Raw genomic sequence first — 18,891 nt, forward strand, 5'->3', positions numbered from 1 at the left:
CCCTAATTCCTGACACACCCTTCCCTAAAGCCCGGCCAACTGAGAGGGCCGGAGGTCAGTACACAAAAGCCTCCACGCTGACTCTATGAATTGGTAATTAAAAAAAAAAAAAACCCGCATAATATCTCCCCCTGTAATTTGGTGGGATTGCTTCTTCATGAGGCCAGTTAAGCTCAAATAATTGGACCACGTACCCTCTATCTAGATAAATATTTTGATTAAAACTGGACATTGCTAGCATTTTTAAAAGGATGCAGCAGCCGCTGTTTACCTTAGCCTTGTCCGATGGGCGATAAGACGGCCTTGAAATAATTGAAAGTTCTATCACCGGACAGATTGCCCTAATATTTTTTTAATTTTTAGAGAATGGCTCACTTCGGAGAATCCTGTCTGCACTGCAGACGAGGCATTTAAACCAGAGCTTCTCTTTTCTGTTTTCTTTTTCAAAAGGGGAAGCTGCCTTTCCAGCGTGCCGGCTTTGTAGGGGAAGCCATAGGTGGTAGCCTGGAGGATGTTAAATTTAGCCCGTGGATGTAGCATACAGGGGAATTCTTCATGCGAGTGTGGAAGCCTTATTTTTATCTCGTCCACTGAGCCTCCTTTTTTCTTTTTCCTCACTGCGGTATTGCAACAAAAGTGGTTTCCTTCCTAACTAGGAATTCCCTACCAAGCGGTGTGACGTCCATCCACGAGAAGGGTGTTTAATGGGGCTCGGGCCTGCTCCTCACCCCCCTGCAAACGCCGCTTTGTTAGGCTGGGCTGCGCTATTAAATCCGCCTTCACTATCGGCAGCTTGCCGTGCTGATTACATTTTTAGAGTAGCTAGCGTGTAATATTAATCTGACCTTCAGAAATAACAGAGGTCAAACGCGGAGGTTCCTAACTCTGAGCTAACTCTTCCTGACATTTAGTGCCCCAACAAAAAAGTGCCATTAACATTGATGGAGCTACGCTAATCGATTACAAGTCAATTACAAAATGGCTCATCAATTACAAGACCACGTGGCCCGCTCTTGGCCAGCCGGGGCCTCCCACTGCAGGAGGGGCCCTGCCTGGGACAGCCGGGCCTTGGGGGTCTTGGTGGCAGTGGGTTTTATTCTTTCCTTTAATGCTGCTGCTGCCTGGCGGTCCAAACCCGGTTTTAATGGATGGCAATTTGTGGGGACCAGTTATTTTATAAATAAGCATTTTCTAGATCGTCTCCCCGAGTGTGAGGAGAGAGAGGCCCTTCATCTCACCCCAGGAAATCCCGGGCATAAGTCACCCCGGCCCAAGCCTTTGTGTGTTCAGACCCGCCACTGCCAAGATTGAGGTCTGGGAGAATTAAGAGCCTTACGCGCTGCTATAGTCTCCAAAGAATTGCGAGATAAATCGGCGCTGTAGCTCCCTAATGCATGTACATTTAGTGCAAGCGCAAGAAAATAATTACCCGTCCCTCCTGCGCCCGGCCTGCGTCTCCAGGGGCCCCCGACGCCGCGGCGGCGCTGCGGGCGCTTCCCTGGACGGCTGCAGTCTCCGTGGACATTCCGATCTAGCCGGAGAGGGGCCTAGGACTGCGATCGGGGATGGCGGCCCTTAGTTCAGGAATGTAGAGAGGCTGTGTGGGGTTTTTGTGGAAACGCGGTGCCTTGCAGATTAGGTGAGCTTTCAATCTCTCTTTAAAAGGGGCGGCGAAGAGGACCCGCAGGCTGCAAGGAGCAACAGCGATGGGTAGGCACATTCAAAAACAGAACAACTTTTTGACAAACACACACACATGAAGAGCATACTGGGAAACTGAGGGCCGAGGCCGGGCCGGGCCCGGCCCGCTGGAGGGCGGCAGCCATCTCGGTACCCGTGAGGGCAGCACCCCGGGGCAGCGGAGCCCGCCTGGCACTCGGGGGGCATTCCGCAGGCGTAATTAGGTCCAGCTGGGGGGGGTGGGTTATAGATCTGAGCATAGACAATCAGCTTAGGGTTTCGAGGACTGATGTTTTCCCATATGGTTTCTGTTTTCCCCCCGTTTTCCATTTGAATCGGCTACTTGTTTTTAAAACTATCTACTAAATTCCGTCCACCCAGGGGTTGGTCTGACTTTTAAAATTTCAGACCTTTTTAGGGGAAAAAGGTTCCCTCTATTCGTGGCGGTGCTGCTGCGCCACCTCTTTTAATTTTGAGGTGGGCAGATAAAAGCCTCGGCACCGCGCAGAAGGTCATTATTAAGAATGATCTCGAAAAACCGCTGGTCTGTTATCAGTCATTCCAATCCCATGCATTTTATGCCAGCTAGTGGGTAGGAGAGGAACAATGGCGGCCATGTTTTCACCATTTATGATCCGATTGTTCTCTTGGTCACGTCCTGCATCCCCGCCGCCATCACACGCACGCACACACACGCATGGCAGGTAACCCGCGGGGCTCTGCTTGCATATTTAGTATGCAGCGAGGGAGCATCTAATTCTCGTGGGGACGCAGAGCCGGGTGACCTAGCCTTGGGGCACCTCAGAGAAATAGCTTCTGTGGCCGGGGAGGGGAGGGGCAAAGGATCTGGGGGTCGGGACAAAGTGACTGACACATGTTTGTTCATCTGTTTTTTTAGAATGTATTATCCCTAGATGATGATGGCTACAGTTTCTCATCTTCCCGGCTATGTCCCATCACACTTTGCATGCTGGATCCCCTTCTAGGCACTTCTAACAAGAATACTATTCTGTTGCGGGGGAGGGGGGATGGGCCCTACCACCTAACCTCTTAATGATAAGTGGAAAAAAAAAAAAAAAAAAAAAAACCACAAAAAAATAACCAAAAAATAACAAAAATAAAATAAAATCCCTAATTGGCAAAGCTGTAGTGTGACAATCCCAAAAAGGCATCTATGTAAAGTGAGTGATTGACAGTCTACTGTACCAAAAGTTGGCAGATATTGAGAGCTCTGACAAGTCCTTACCGAACAACCTACTGTGTGCTAGATGCTGTGCTACACCCTTGAGCCCTACTAATACCTTGCCTGCACCTTTCTCTGTGACTCTGTTCTACAAGTAAAATACAACTATTAACATGTGATAAATAAAAATTCTCTGCATGTTTCAGCAGTCCCTGTATCCTGCGTCTGTCTTCTGGTCTTCTGTCTTTCTTCTTTTGTCTGTCTTTTCCCACAAAAGCACAAAGATAAGGTGTAGAAGGGAATGAAACTTAGTAGGACAGAGCCTCTCCTACTACTTAGTCAGGCCGGGCGGGGGCGGGCGCGGGGGGGCTTTTAAACAGGGAGCCCCACTCAGCTGCTCTATGGGGCGGTAACCCTGTCCCAAGAGCGTCTCCAGCCCCCGCTCCAATTTTCTCATCAATCAGGACGCTCGCAATTGATACATATTTTGGCTTTCAGTGGGTTAGAGACATGAGGAATTGTCTCTGAGTCTCACAATCAATGTTAAATTCATTAAGTGATAGTAAAAACGATGATAAACCTGCCAGCCCCCAGTATAATATCTCCATCTACATAGTAATTGCTTCAATGGAAGAATTTTATGTTTTAGTATTACACACCCGAATTAGATTTCAGATTTCTATTTTAGCAGTTTTATGCTTGATCTACTCCCACACCTATTCACATACGTAGATGAAAACTGAACACGTTCTCAAAATATCCGTCTTTGAGCCTGGAAGTGCTCCAATTACCCTACTACCACGGGACCAGAATACCACACTGACTGAAAGAACCTCATTTCTGGAGAGACTGCCGCTTGCTCTGTGTGCATTTGGATATTTAATGCCCAGGCATATCTAATTTTACTATTGGGGGGGCCTTCAAAGCAGAGGTTCCTGGCCCTCTGCCCCCCTGGAAATGGAGCCCGTTTTTAATGAATGGGCATGGGTTTGCCCTATGGGATTTTGGGTTACTTTGAGCTCCCTGGAACGGGAGGGGCCACCAAGTGCACGTCCACAGACAAGTAGAAGGTCCAAGCGGACCGTGGGCTGTAGGGACAAGTCTGTATGTGACCCCACTTCCAGAAACTTGAGCTTTGGCTCTGCACCACAAAGCAGGAGAGCCCCCCACCCCTCCCCAGGGGTCAGCAGGGTGTTATAGTGTAGTTGGGGGGGGGGGGCAGCTTTGGCCCAGGCAGGAAAGTGAGGCCCACATGTGGGGGCTGCAGCATGCCCCCTCCAACTGCTCCTAGGGTTCTCCTGACTCCCAAAGCTGCTTAAAAGGCTACAAGGGGGTTCCACTGGATGGTATCATCCAGTGGCCCCACCCTAAAATGACTACATGCTCACCACTGACAAGAACAGCACCCCTAAACCTTGTTCACGCCTCACTCCATATAAAAGCAGTGTCTGAAAAATCTGCCTAAAGCAGGTTTGACCCCAAAGAATGAGATAAGATGTCAGAGGCAAGTACATCTGGTGACATTCAGAAAATGAAGGGCCACACCCCCCCTACTGCCCCCCCTCCCCCAATAACGTATGCAAGTGTTTTTGAATGAATAAGATGCTCAGGCAATAAGAGCAATTATAATTGAAAAAGGAAATGCCAGGTTGGGGGGGTGGGGGTGGGGGCAGAGCCATTGGCAGGTGTGCACCTGAGCCCCTCCCCACCTCCTCCCTGTCCCCCACTAACTGCCCTGAAGCTGTACCTGCTATTAACTCCCCCCCCCCCCCCCCCCGCGTTGAATGTCCTGTCCTGTCCTGTCCCGTTTGCTCTCTGCCGCCGCTTACGTGATTAGGTGACTCCACCATAGGAAGGCCTCGCTAACTGGGGGTCTCATGAGATTTCTGAACAGTGGCACACAGGAGATAAGCACTGTCCCTCCCCCAGCCTAGGATTCAGGGGTTCTGCCTCAGTTTCCTCATCTTTGAGAGTTAACACTTAACTTCCCAGTGACCATGCTGTCACCTCCCAGGGCCAGCACACAGTAGGTGCACTTCGGTTATTCCTCCCCACTCAAAAGCGGGGTTTATACCCCCAGCAAGAGGTGATCCCCTAAAAATACAAAAAATACACACTGCAGTCTAACCCAGCCCCCACTTTAAGGAGAACTGCTTCTGAAAGACGCACAGCATTGATCGATGCATTCAGGTGCAGACATTGTGTGGGGGTCCCGGTGACCCTGGCTAGCCTGTTACATCCAAGTTCAAATCCGCATTAAACAGCGAAACTTCTAACCTCCACTTACAGGGGCCCCCTCCCAACACAAGTCTGATCATAAAGACTGGGGAGCAAAACCTTACTCCCATTCACTCTGGGCGCCCTGTATATTAACATCACCCGCCAGGAGCACTGTCGTCACTGCTGACGCCATGCCCTGGGTGGTGCCTCGGTGGGCAGACACAGCTGCTTAGATAAATCACGTACGACAACGCGATAAATAACAGGCCCCCCTGGGATCCATCACGATCCTGCAGCAGCATCAATGATGGGGGTTCCTGGGGGTGAGGACACCTGGGGACCAAGCCCTAGGTCAAACCCTCAGCCCCCTCATCAGGTACCCCCCCCCTAGACAGGGATGTTGATGAGGGCCAGGAGGAGCCTCTTAGGGAGCAGGTGTTTGGGGGCCTCCGCCCATGGGAGCCCCACTTGCGGTACAGTGGTCTCCGTCATGATCTCGATGCCTTTCCGCCCCCACCAGGTGCCTTTGGGACACACTGGGGTGGTGACGATCTGAAACCGATTCAGGGACCTCCATTTGCACAGATCTGAACCCACAACTCCTTCAAGAACAGAATACTATGCTTTTAGTGGGCAAGACTTGGCTAAAGTGGCCCTGCTGGCCCACGTGATGCAATATGGTCTTTTTCTTTTCCATCCCACTGCAGTGAGAAGGCCGCCAAAGTGCAGGACATCAAGAACAACCTGAAGGAGGCCATCGAAGTAGGTGCTCACACCCCTCCCCGCCCCCACCCCTCCCCCAGGGCAGCCCCTCACCTCTCTGCCCTGTCGCTTGCAGACCATTGTGGCCGCCATGAGCAACCTGGTGCCCCCCGTGGAGCTGGCAAACCCTGAGAACCAGTTCAGAGTGGACTACATCCTGAGCGTGATGAACGTCCCCGACTTTGACTTCCCTCCCGTAAGCTAAGCCCTGGGTGGGTGGGCCAGGTCCCTGGGACCCCATGGCACAGGGGGCACCACCGGGTTTGCTCAGCGCCCACCTGTGTGTCACACAGGAGCGGAGGGACACTCGCCCAGGCTTGTGTGTCAGAGTCGAGTGCATTCTGGTGACATTCATTCTTAGGATGACACTCATTCTAGAAGGATCCTTAGAATTTCAAAACAATCACAGGCCTGGCGCACCCTCCCACAGCCACAGCACGCTCTGACGTTGCAGTCCTTACCATCGGAGCTCTGATGAGGGAAACAGCCCTCGCGGACCCCTGGGCGCCCGCACCCCAGCCACACACTCCAACTGCGACAGGGTGGTCCCCAGGAAAAGGGGAGGTGCCAGGTTCCCTGCCCCACCCACGTTCCCAGTTAGTCCAAGAGAAGGCGCCCCCACAATTCACCTAAATCCTAAGTCCTGGGTCTCCTGGCCGGCCCTAGTTGCCGAGCCTGAGGCTGCTGCCCCGCACAGGCCTGCTGCGGCCTCTGGCCAGCGCCCATCACAGCCCCCCGGTACTTCAGACCTTCCTGGCCGGGATGTGGCGCCCCTGAGGCTCACAAGTGACATTCCGTGCCAGACATGGGCCTCCCCAGCTCCGCTGCGCCCCCGGGGAAAATAGGGGCGGGGGATACCCAGAGCCGGCCCGTAGCAGGAGCAGGGGCGACCCATGCCGCGCGGAGAGGCCGGGGCTGCCCGGGCTCCCTGGCCGCATCCTCGCCCTGCCCGGCGCAGGGGGCGCGGGCCCGGGCCTGGGCGGCGCAGGGGCGCGGGGCGCGGGGCGCTGACGCCCCCCGTGTGTTCCCCTGCAGGAATTCTACGAGCACGCCAAGGCTCTGTGGGAGGACGAGGGCGTGCGCGCCTGCTACGAGCGCTCCAACGAGTACCAGCTGATCGACTGCGCGCAGTAGTGAGTGCGCCCCGCGCGCGGCCCCCCGTCCCCAGGCGCCCCAAGTCGGGGCCGGGGGCTCCTTCCCTCGTCGCCCCACCCCACCTGCACTTAGAAAGTTCTGGTCTGGTTCACTTGCTGGCTCAGGCCCTCACTGCACTTCGAGCGAGCGCAGCGACATTATTTTACATAAACAAGGGACGCCTGTGCGAGCAAAGCGATAATTACTTGCAGCCAAGTATGAGGTTCGGCATTAATTAGCTGGAGGGACTAGCCCGATGGACCCGAGCATCTGGGGAGATGGGGCAGCCCCCCCCCCCCCGGGACGTGGCAGCGCTGAGTGTCCTGCGAGAGCCGGGGGAGCCCCAGGACGAAGGCGCCTCCTCCTGAGTGGCCGCCGGGCTTGGCTCGTCCAGATCCGGGGCGCATGGCCGCCAGGGTCCCCCCGGGGTTCTGGGGCGCCCCAAGCCTGGGAACTTCAGTGGGAACTAAGTGGAAGGCCAGGAGGGAGGACGGGGAGCAGGTCCTCGGGCGCGGCCTGGGTCGGGGGGACCACGGGGTCCCCCCGCCACTGCCACGGGAAGCGCCTCGAGCGTCTCCCACCCGCCCCGGGCGGCCCGGTGCCTGGACCCGCTTGGACCCGCTTGGCCCCGCTTGGACGGGCCGAGCGTGCGTTTTTCCAAGGGGCAGAAAAACAGCCCCTCGCCGGCCCGGGCCGCCCCGCCCGTCCAGCGAAGTCCCTGGTTTTCTCCAAAGTTCGGGCTGGAAGCTGGAAGCGCTAATTATAGTAACGCCAAACAAATGGAAATCCTGGAATTGTTTGGTCTGTAGTTTGGATCCGAGTCAGAAGGGCAGGTACGGGCCGGCCGGCCGGGGGGCGCCCGGGGTGTCGGGCCGGCCGCCCCTGGGAAGGGGGTGTTCCCCGCGGGGCCACGTGCCGCTCCGAAATGGCCCCGCGGGCGGGGAAAGTTCCCGGCCGGGCCGAGCGCGCCGCGCCGGGCCTTTAAAATGTCCGCCGGGCGCGCGGGCCGGGCCGGGCCGGGCCGGGCCGGGTCGGGCCGCCGCCTGCGCTGGGCCGGGCTGGCCGGGCTCCAGGCGGCTCTCGCAAGATTCGGGGCTGAGGAGCTATTTATAGCCTTGTGGTTCTGTTGCCATGGCAACGCGCTGGCGGCCAGGGCGGCTGGAGCTATTTCTGGCCGCGCGGTAATGTCAGCCGGGAGGGCGGGGTCCCCGGCGCGGGGGCGGGGCGCGCGGGGGGAGCCCTGGGGGGACCCTTCCCCCGCCGCCGGCCGGCCCGCCCCTCCCCCGCCGGCCGCCCCGACTTTCAGTTCCCGGAGGCTGGGCCGGGCCCCTCCAGCCGGGCTCGGCCTGCGGGGGCGCCGGCGCTGTGCTCGGGCCGCGGGGGGCCGCGGGGAGGGCGGGGGGCCGGGGACCCCAGCCCCGCCCCGCAGGAGGAGCAGGCCCGGCGGGCGGAAGGGCCTGCGTGTCGCTTCCTGCCTGCCGGGCGGGAGGCCTCCGTGCCAGCCGCCTGCCTTTGTTCTGGGCGTGAGTGAGATTCTTAAAAAGTAGAAGGAAGGGAAGGAAGGGACACCCATCCTGGAGCCTCCCCGGGGCGGGGACTCTGCTGCCACGGCCACCATTTTCTGTGTGTGTCTCTCTTTTTTGAAAGATGTATTTATTCATGCATACCAGAGCTGGGGTACGGGCCAGAGGTGGGGGGTGAGAGGACTCACCAGGGACAGAGTGGGGAGCAGAACAGGCAGACGGACCGAGATCCACTGCTGGGGGGAGCAGCGGGGAGACAGGAGGGTCTGCTGCGCCGGGTGGGTAGCTCCCTGGCTGGGGATAGCTTCACAGGTTGCGTCTTAACCCTTGCGCCACCAGGGAGGGCCTGTGTGTTTTTTCACATGAAGTGACACCAAGTATATAATTTTAAAATGACTTGCCATTTTAGGCAAAGCCAAACAATTCAAAGTTTTAAACTTTTTGGTTAAAATTAAGAACAGAGCCCCCACTGTCCCCTGCTGAGCCTGTGGGCCAGGGCCCCTGTGAGTCCAGCCCGCTGCTGTTTCTTGATCCCACCAGTCCCCCAGATAACAGTCATCTTGAATTTTCATTAAAAAAGAAAATTTGCCTTGGGCCTGAGCTCTCTGAACACCCCCATGTGTCTGTCTTTCCTCCCAGCTTCCTGGACAAGATTGATGTCATCAAGCAGGCTGACTATGTGCCTAGCGACCAGGTGAGCGTGGGTCTCACAGCGGGGACCTGGGGCCCTCCTTGTCAGATAGTCAAGCTTCTTGCTCCCCGTTGGTGATTATTAACATGTCATTGGTTTCCATGAGGTCCACTGACCCAGGTTTCATTTTAGGACCTGCTCCGCTGCCGCGTCCTGACTTCTGGAATCTTTGAGACCAAATTCCAGGTGGACAAAGTCAACTTCCAGTAAGTAGATGGCTTCCATTTATTTAAAAAACAAGTTAAAGTTGCTTCTTACAGAGGGGTGGGCCAGAGTCGGTTCTTTGGACTTACCAGGCCCTCTTTTCTCCCACAGCATGTTCGATGTGGGCGGCCAGCGCGATGAACGCCGCAAGTGGATCCAGTGCTTCAATGGTATGGACCCCAGGCATTCTGTGCTCCTTGAGAACATTCTGCTTTCTTAATTGCTGAGGGTCAGTATCTATCCCTTTTAATGTGCATTGCTTTTGCTTTCCTCTGCTGAAGATGTGACTGCCATCATCTTCGTGGTGGCCAGCAGCAGCTACAACATGGTCATCCGGGAGGACAACCAGACCAACCGCCTGCAGGAGGCTCTGAACCTCTTCAAGAGCATCTGGAACAACAGGTGTGTGGAGAGAGCCCGGGCTGCCTCCCCTTCACTGATCTCAGCCCCCCAGGCCTGCCTCCCCTCACTAATCTCAGCCTGCACAATAGAATCTTGTGCAAGTCTTTGTGCAAGCATCTCAATGCCCTGCAGAAGGAATGGAGCCTTTTTCTGGGCCTTAAACCTTCATCCCTTTCTGCAGATGGCTGCGCACCATCTCTGTGATTCTCTTCCTCAACAAGCAAGACCTGCTTGCTGAGAAAGTCCTCGCTGGAAAATCGAAAATTGAGGACTACTTTCCAGAATTTGCTCGCTACACTACTCCTGAGGATGGTGAGTATGACCTCCCACGTTGACTCGGACACCTCCCGGCTCACAGGTGCTACGCAGTCACACCTTTGTTAGAAATTCCCATTCTCCCCACTGCCAAGCCATAAAAGACCCATACGGAGAGCAATCCCAATTTATTCCCCCTTATTTACTTATGAAGAAATCCCAAAAGTTAAGGGGTACCAGGATGCCAGCCATCTAGCTTTGCTCTAGCCTGTTAATTATCTTAATCAACAAAATCTTCTGTTCTTCGCAGCTACTCCCGAGCCCGGAGAGGACCCACGCGTGACCCGGGCCAAGTACTTCATCCGCGACGAATTCCTGGTGAGTGCTTACTGTGTCGGGTTCTCTCTCTCTCTCAGGGCATTCCCTGATTTTAACTTTGGGGATTAAACTATCCAGTGCTTCAGTTTTCTTTCACCCATAGTCCATGTGAAAGTTTTATGCCCCTTAATGTAACACGGGTGGCTGGTCACCAGTCCCGGGTAGGCCCCTGGTAGACGGGCCCACTAGAATAGGAAGTTCCCGGAGAGGTGGCTGACCTTGTGCCCGTGTTTGTGCCACAGAGAATCAGCACGGCCAGCGGAGACGGGCGCCACTACTGCTATCCTCACTTCACCTGCGCCGTGGACACTGAGAACATCCGGCGCGTGTTCAATGACTGCCGCGACATCATCCAGCGCATGCACCTGCGCCAGTACGAGCTGCTCTAAGAAGGGAACCCCAAATTTAATTAGAGCCTTAAGCACAATTAATTAAGAGTGAAACGTAATTGTACACGCAGTTAATCACCCACCATAGGGCATGATTAACAAAGCAACCTTTCCTTTCCCCCGAGTGATCTTGCAAAACCCCCTTTTCCCTCCTGCTTGCTTAAATATTCCAAATTTAGAAAGCTTAAGGCGGCCTACAGACAAAAAGGAAAAGAAAAAGAAAAAGGCCACAAAAGTTCCCTCTCTCTTTCAGTAAAAAAATAAAAGCAGCAAACAGAATTAAAGAAATGAAATAAAAGAAATAAATAAAACAAATAAATATTGTCTTGTGCAGCATTAAAAAATCAAAATAAAAATTAAATGTGAGCAAAAGAATGTGACTCCAGTGGGTTATTTGCGACTTCGCCCATTTGCAAACACCCATTGTTTCTTGTTTTATCTGTCAAAATTTCCGAGGCAGACCCCTTGTTGACGTGATAAGGCCTGTGGTTACAGTGGGTGTAAAGTCTTGCCACATTTCTTGTTGACTTAATCTTTGGGGTTCTGAGAAAACAATTGGATGATACAAAAAGTCTCCTCTTGTCCTCCCAAACCAGTGTCCCATAGTTAACCAGTTGGCCCCATCAAAGAACCGTACACTTTGCTCATTTTTGTCCTATCTGGAGATCCTACTACCGCACACCTTGACTTGTCACACAGTGCGTCCATTCACCCAGAGTCATCCCGTAACAGAGGCCGGGATTTCTTGCTCTCGGTCCAGCTTTAAGCTATGGAGTCATTATGAATGGAGGCAATTACAGTGTTTCAAATCAGTCAGGGAAAGTGAATTATTCAAGAAATGGTTCCCCGTGCTTATATACGTCAAATCCGTGCATGCTTTTTATCTCACAGTCTCGTTTGTCCATTCTATAGTACGGCGGGGGCCTGCATGGGAATGGAGCAAGAGCTATCAAAGACAAAGATGGTGTTGAAACAGCTATTTGGGGAATAATTTTAACCCAGATCCCTACCTCATTCCATGTAACAAAATGAACACTGGATTTTCAATCATATGTTTCAATAAAAAAAGAAGTCTTTGTTTATACCAAGCTTCTCTAAACATGATCTAAGATTCAAAAGCCATAAAAGGGGTTGGGGAAGGGCTATATAAATTTAAATCACATATAGCACAAGACATGAACAGGGTGGGGCAGGGGGATGCAACTGGGTGCAAATACGCAACAACTGTTAGGTTACCTAATAAGCAAAGAACTCTTAAGAAACTTAAGCAAACCCATCACAAAAATAGGTGAAGTACATGAACATGTAGTCTACTTTGGAAAAAAAAAGACAAGCATTGGGAGATATGTCGAACCCCGCTCATAATGAAATACAGATAAACTACTGCCGTGTTGGGGGAGGGGTGATTATCAACGGGCCCCATCTTATGAAGCCCCCATGGGCTGTGGCTTGGATCAAAGGTCCAGTTGGGCTCCTTACTCCGTCACCCCCAGGCTCATCCCTTAAACTGCTGTCACCCAATGAGTGACTTCCTTGATGGAGGGGAACAGACTAGTTTGCCACCCACGTTCATCACTGCAACCTCTGAAACAGGCCAAAGGGGATATTAATCAGGTTGATTCGATAATTCTGCCCCCATCCCATCCACCTGGTGTTCTATTTTCCAAATTTAATTAGTCCCCGCCAAATTAATCATTCAGCATACATCGCTCACTAGAGTTCAGCAAAATGAGCTCCAGAAAGGGCAGAGCAAGCAAAAAATACCCCATCTCTATAACCCTTCACAAAGCTTCCTCTGCAGTAAATACAGTTCACATAAAAATTGTGTGCTTGCTATGGAACATCCCAAATTAACATAAAATGCCCCAAATTGACATAATCTATACATGTCCCTATGTAAAATCTTATAATTCTCCCAAATATCCCAAATAAACACACCTAAAACCTGGGTACCACCTTTCAAGTTAAACTGTAAGACCAACCCACCATGAACACACCCATCATCAACTAAAGGCTATACAAACGGAAAATAAAGGTTCAACATCAGTCCACTGCCCCTTTTCCAAGATGGCCACCTGTATGCCCCTCCTACACTGATATTCTAGAACCTCCTCTAAATAATTTCTTCCAAGATGGTCACCAGTACCTACATACCCCCTATAGATATATTAGCCTCTTCTCTGAATAATCTTTTCCAAGATGGCTGACTGTATGCCCCTCCTACATGGAAATTCTGGAACTTTCTCTACATAAACTCTTACAAAATGGCTGCCTATATGCCCCTCCTACATGGAAATTCTGGAACCTTCTCTACATAAACTCTTACAAAATGGCTGCCTATATGCCCCTCCTACATGGAAATTCTGGAACCTTCTCTACATAAACTCTTACAAGATGGCTGCCTATATGCCCCTCCTACATGGAAATTCTGGAACCTTCTCTACATAAACTCTTACAAAATGGCTGACTGTATGCCCCTCCTACATGGAAATTCTGGAACCTTCTCTACATAAACTCTTACAAAATGGCTGCCTATATGCCCCTCCTACATGGAAATTCTGGAGCTTTCTCTACATAAACTCTTACAAAATGGCTGCCTATATGCCCCTCCTACATGGAAATTCTGGAATCTTCTCTTAATTATCTCTTCCAAGATTACTGCATATATGTTCTTCCTACACGGAAATTCTAGAGCCTTCTCTGAATAAGCCACAAGTTGCCCTAACACTAGCCTCATGCACATCCATCCAAAAATAGAAAACAAATTCCAAGCTCACAGAGCAGTTATATCAAAGAAAATGATACCCCAGAATGTTTCCTCCTCCACCTCCCTGTTCAAAAGTGGCCAAGCCCTCATGATAACTTCTAAAGAGTGTATGAAGTCAGCTGCCTAGCACCTGCTCTGTCCTGCTCACTGACCAATGAGAGAGTTTAGCTGTTGCTGCATTTTACCAGTGAGAAAAAGGAGGCATAGAGAGGCCAAAGTAACTTGACCCAGCAGACATGGCAAGGAAAACAGCGTTCAAACTTGTGTAGTCAAAGCCTGCTACTTGACCTCAACACGATATTGACCCTTTGGAAGATACAGAAAAAAAGGTACCCTCGATTTCTCTTCTGGATGCCCATTGCCAGCAGCCCATGACCTAGGCCCTGAGGAGGAATCCTGCATGGCTGGGGTGGGGGTGGGGTTGTTCTGGGCCCCTGCTGAGGGCGGAGGTGGTGCTGTCTTCCCAGCCAGTCAGGGCTTTGCCAAGGGGACCCTCCATTCACTCAGTTGTGTCTGAAGGTTCCTTTCCTCCCTTAGGATTCGTCCTTTCTACCAAGAACATTTTTGTTTCTGCTTCCCTTTGACCTGCCACCAAACATAACTTTTATAGGGTTCCTTTGAAATCTAAATTCTAGAATCTTTAGGAAGTCAAAAAAATCATTAAGAATTTCTCCTAAATTTTCTGCCATAAGAAGCCATTGGTTTTTAAAATTTTAGTTGAATTTCACATCAATGTTCAAAAGCAAGACATTTTCCTAAAGGTAACAATTTGTGTCACACTTTTAAAAGGGGCTTAGGCCAAATACCATAAATAAGTACTAATGAAGCCCAGTATAAAGAGGGTCTAGATTTGGTCAGAATTTTTATCCATCTTAACTTGTACCTAAATGTGGGAAACTTTGACCAAAAGAAGTGGCTCCCCCGCACAGCCCTCGGATGGCACAGGGCGGCCGCTCAGAACGGCTCCGGGGGCACCTCGAGTCTTCCTGCTCACGTGGCTGGAGAGGGCACAGCTCTCTGAGGGCTTATCCTCTTTACCAAATAAATAATCACAGATGTTGGCCAGGTCCCTGAGCTAGTGAAGAGACTGGGGGGTGGGAAGTGGGAGCTATGTGGGCAGGGAGGGAGGTCCTCCTGGAGGAGGTGACTGTTCTTACGGAAATGCAAAGAACAAGGAGCCACACAGGTGTGAGGCGCTTACACCACAACTTTCTATGAACACTAGCATGAAACTAGCATAATTCACACTCCTGGGCCCCTGCCACGGGTCAGGCCTGATTCTAGGCCCTTGATGTGAATGATCTCATTTAATCTCCTTGAAACCCTATGAACTTGTACCCTGTCTTCTGTACAAGACGGGCCCCATCTGTCCCCCACTGCCCAAAAATGAAAAAGATAAATTAAATACAAAACATTGTGAATAATTTATGCAAATTATGCTCTAAGAACGATTACACGAAAAACACCATTGTAATAACCACTTAATGTGAATAATTGCTACCCAGGTTCCTATTTTAGAGTTGGGGAATTTGTGTCTCTAGGATAATTTTCCTGTGTTTAAACATTTAAGACTGTGAATATACTGTGAATACTGGTTTTGCCTACCTTAGTCTCTGTCTCAGCTCAGGATGTGTTCCGCAAACGACAGACCCCGGAGTGACACCACTCGGTGCTTGTATCTCGCTCCCCTAGGATGATGGCAAGGCCAGGGCCCCGTTATTCTCTTGGCTCCTCTGGCATGGTTGTGAGATGGTATCACGTCTTAGCCCAGGGCAGGCAGGAGAGGAACAGGACGGGCTGGCCAACTCTCTCTTTTATCAGAAATGCGAAGTCTTTCGTAGCTGTCTCCTTCCAGTCTCCTCGCCATGTGAAATACACACAGATCCTAGATCACAAGATAAACAGATAGTTAGACTGACAGAAAAGTACAGCTCAGTATGACTATCTCTCTCTCTCTCTCACACACACACACACACGCATGCACACACGCATGCAGACAATGCTCTCACACACAAGGATTCAGTTTCCTGCTACGTAGACCTTGTAGATGCAACATCTATAGAGATAGAGCCGAGGCCTGTAGTTGTAAAGGGCTAGGGGAGAAAACAGGTCAAAGGAAAAAGCCTCACCATCCAATGTTAAGGCATGGATTTGCATAGTTCTATGCAAGAAAGTTTGAAAACCTAGAAGCACGTACCTTCCCCCCTGAAATACTCTTTATCAAAATTGACTTCTGTGGAGAGATAAAAAACAACAAGCAGACCAGTTGCCATAGGGAAAAAATATCTACAGCTCTTAAATGGAGGGCCTGTGACCACAGGCTCCGAGCTAGTGACTAGAGGAAGCACAAGGGAGGCTTCTGGGTACCAGTGAGTGGGGGTCTGTTTCTTGACCTGCACGCTGATTAAACACATATATTTCATTGCTGATGAAAGAAATAGCTTCCATCTGAGAAAATTCACAGAGCTACACACCTATGATTTGCGAGGTTTTTGTAGATATACTCTACCTAAAGTTTTTTTGTAAGAAGGAAAAAAGGCACCAGACCTGACAGTTTCATTAGAGAAACTAACTCACTCACTAACCCTTCAAAGATCAGATCTTCGCAACACTACTTAAATTATCCCAGCATACAGCATGCTTCCAAATAATGCTGTTTTGTCCAATATTGTACTGCTACAACATTGATGAGGAAAAAAAAAAAGCACACGATTGGCCTGTGTTGAGCAAAGTGATGTCACACCAGGACCTGCCTTCAGTCTATGTTATTTCAATGACGTCACCATTTCCAAGAACCTGTCAATGACATTAAGTGAAGACCAAAGTATAATCAAAGGAAATTTTCAAAATTATTTTTATTGACTTTCAAACATACCAAAGATCGCATCTGAAAACAAATTACACAGCATAGAATAGCAGTATGAAAAACTTTAAAACAGAATCCAATACTAAATTTTTTACTAAATTTTTTAAAAAGATATTTTTCCCAGGTGAAATTTAGTCTACAAATTCAAGGATGGTTCAATATGAGCAAAACAGAAGTACTGCCACAACCAAATACCCATTTATATTTTTATAAATCCAATAAAATAGTCATAAATGGCTACTTTATTAATATGCTAATATATTAAAAAAACTACATATAACCCCATATATGTCCATATCTATCCATGTATATCTAATCCCAAAACATTTTATTTTATGAGGAACCTTGAAATGTTTTCCACTAGATGTGAGGAGCGAGGCAGACGCCTCACCTCACCATATTCTTTACCATTGTATTGGACATACAGGCCAAGTTAACTAGACACAAGAAGGCAAACAGATGGCTGAAAATTGGAGTGGAAGAAGCAAAGTATGCACAGAAAACCAGTTGCTAGAAAATGAGAAATTCAGTAAAGAAAGAATAGGTTTATGACACCAACACGCAAAAGTCAATAGTATTTTAATAATGGGTACAAAATACAGACAAAATCAACAAAACACCCAACGTGAACAATACTGAGCCAACTGGACCTCACAGCCACGCACAGAGTCAGTGCACAGTCCTGCCCAGGCCTGGGCCTTCCCAGGGCAGTCAGGGCCACCCCGGGCCTGCTGACCCCCCCTCGGGCGCTGACCGGGAGCAGCAGCCAGCGTCGGGGGCCACCAGCCAATGTGGGGGTGCAGCCGACATGGACACGGGGCCGCTGGCCGCAGCCGACGTGGACGCACCCAAGTCCGCGTGGGACTATCGGGCAGTGAGAGCACAGCGCGTTGGGTACGCCCGTGGAACGTCATTCAACCCTGAAGGAAGGACATCGTGCCATTATGACACGGAGAAACCGGGGTGACATCACGCCAAGTGAAATAAACTGGCCAACGAGGACAAACACTGCATGAGCTCCCTTAGAAGCAGAATCTAAAAATCAGCTCCTGGGGGCAGAGAGCAGAAGGGTCGTCGCCAGAGTGGACAGCAGCTCACCCGGGGTGTGCTGGGCTCCAGGTACAAAGGTTCAGTTATATGATCAACTAGGGCGCACCATCGAAGGGACAGCCGTGCAGCCCAATTAATACTGTGCTGGGCACTTGAAATTCACTGAGAGGGCAGGTGTTCTAAATAAAGGGTAACTGAGAGATGGACACGTTAATTAGCACGATGGTGCCACTGTCTCACAACAGACTCGTGTATCAGAACTGTAAGTTGTACACGTAAATGCACCTTAAAGGTCATCTTTGTGGTCAATGCACCTCCGTAAAGATGAGGGAAAAAATCAATAGCACGTGAAAGGTAAAACAATTAAGCTTTTAGGGGCCTCCCTGGTAGCCTAGGGGTGAAGTCTCAGCGCCCTCACTGCTATGTCCTGAGTTCAATCCCACCAGGGAGCTACCCACAGGGCGCAGCAGACCTCTCCTGTCTCCCCGCTGCTCCCCTCAGTGTATTTCAGTAAATCCACCTGCTCTGCCCACCCCCTCACTCCCACTCCGGGCCTACACCCCAATCTTCCATGGCAAAAAACAAACAAACAAACCAAAAACCACCTTTTTGGAAGCAAGTATATGTGAGTACTGGCTGGATAGGACCCACATGTTACCTGTGGTTTATGTCTCTTAAGTCTTGTTTAATTTGTAGGTTTTTGTACGTTTCTCCCTCTTTTTTCATCCTCCCCTTACAATTTGGTTGTTAAAGGAACCAGGTGGTGAGATTCTATTTTCAGTTGTGCTGTTTTATGTCTACAGTGTAGACCTATTTGGAAATCTGATTTGAATAAACCAACTTTTTAAAAAAATGATGCGTGTGGGGAAACTCAGCCGTGATGGTGTTGCACCAGTGTCGGGCCAGTGTGTGAGGGGAATCACAGTCACGCTTGTTAAGGAAATTTAACCTTTCGCATGTGCCCTTGAAACAAGCCCCGGTGGGAGGGGTGCTGGGCCTGCGTCCCGAAGCCATGGGGGTGGGGAGGGCCTTCATTTGCACTCTGCCAATTTCCACGGTACAGATCCTCCCATGGTGACTTCAAAACCTGATGGTGTGTCTCTGAAGACAGTTGTACCGTCAAGTCTTGGCAGCCAGCGCTCCGGCCACGGCGCCGGTGGGGAGGATGCAAATCAGGAGCCGCTGAGCTGGTTTTGACAGTGGATGATGGGTTCACTGGGTCATTCTCTTTAAATTTTAAAATTCAGATATAATTGACATTTAACATTGCTTTAATTTTAGGAGTACCGCATAATGACTTGCTGTGTGTGTGTGTGTGTGTGTGTGTGTGTTGAAATGGTCACCCCAGGAAGCTTGTGAACACCCATCAGCACACCCGGGAGCATTT

At 50.6% G+C, this 18,891-nt stretch overlaps 1 protein-coding gene and 1 long non-coding RNA gene across 2 annotated transcripts in view; one reads left to right on the plus strand and one right to left on the minus strand.

Moving 5' to 3' along the window:
* LOC119236959 (guanine nucleotide-binding protein G(s) subunit alpha isoforms XLas-like) overlaps positions 1-11,198 on the plus strand; it is a 49,805-nt gene extending 38,607 nt beyond the window's left edge. Inside the window, 11 exon segments of the mRNA XM_037500893.2 lie at positions 1,666-1,710; positions 5,791-5,845; positions 5,922-6,041; positions 6,881-6,978; positions 9,142-9,196; positions 9,326-9,399; positions 9,509-9,567; positions 9,679-9,799; positions 9,981-10,111; positions 10,365-10,432; positions 10,675-11,198. Of these exon segments, the coding sequence (XP_037356790.1) occupies positions 1,666-1,710; positions 5,791-5,845; positions 5,922-6,041; positions 6,881-6,978; positions 9,142-9,196; positions 9,326-9,399; positions 9,509-9,567; positions 9,679-9,799; positions 9,981-10,111; positions 10,365-10,432; positions 10,675-10,821 (973 nt within the window). The 3' untranslated portion in view covers positions 10,822-11,198.
* The window catches only part of LOC119236992 (uncharacterized), a 38,360-nt gene that overhangs the window by 8,735 nt on the left and 10,734 nt on the right, over positions 1-18,891 (minus strand). The window contains exon 2 of the long non-coding RNA XR_005123168.2: positions 15,194-15,473. This is a non-coding gene — a long non-coding RNA (uncharacterized LOC119236992). The remainder of the gene's footprint in view (positions 1-15,193; positions 15,474-18,891) is intronic.

The sequence above is a fragment of the Talpa occidentalis genome, unplaced genomic scaffold (genome assembly GCF_014898055.3).
Source record: "Talpa occidentalis isolate TD23 unplaced genomic scaffold, MPIMG_talOcc4v2.1 talOcc4.10, whole genome shotgun sequence".
NCBI classification, from domain to species: domain Eukaryota; kingdom Metazoa; phylum Chordata; class Mammalia; order Eulipotyphla; family Talpidae; genus Talpa; species Talpa occidentalis.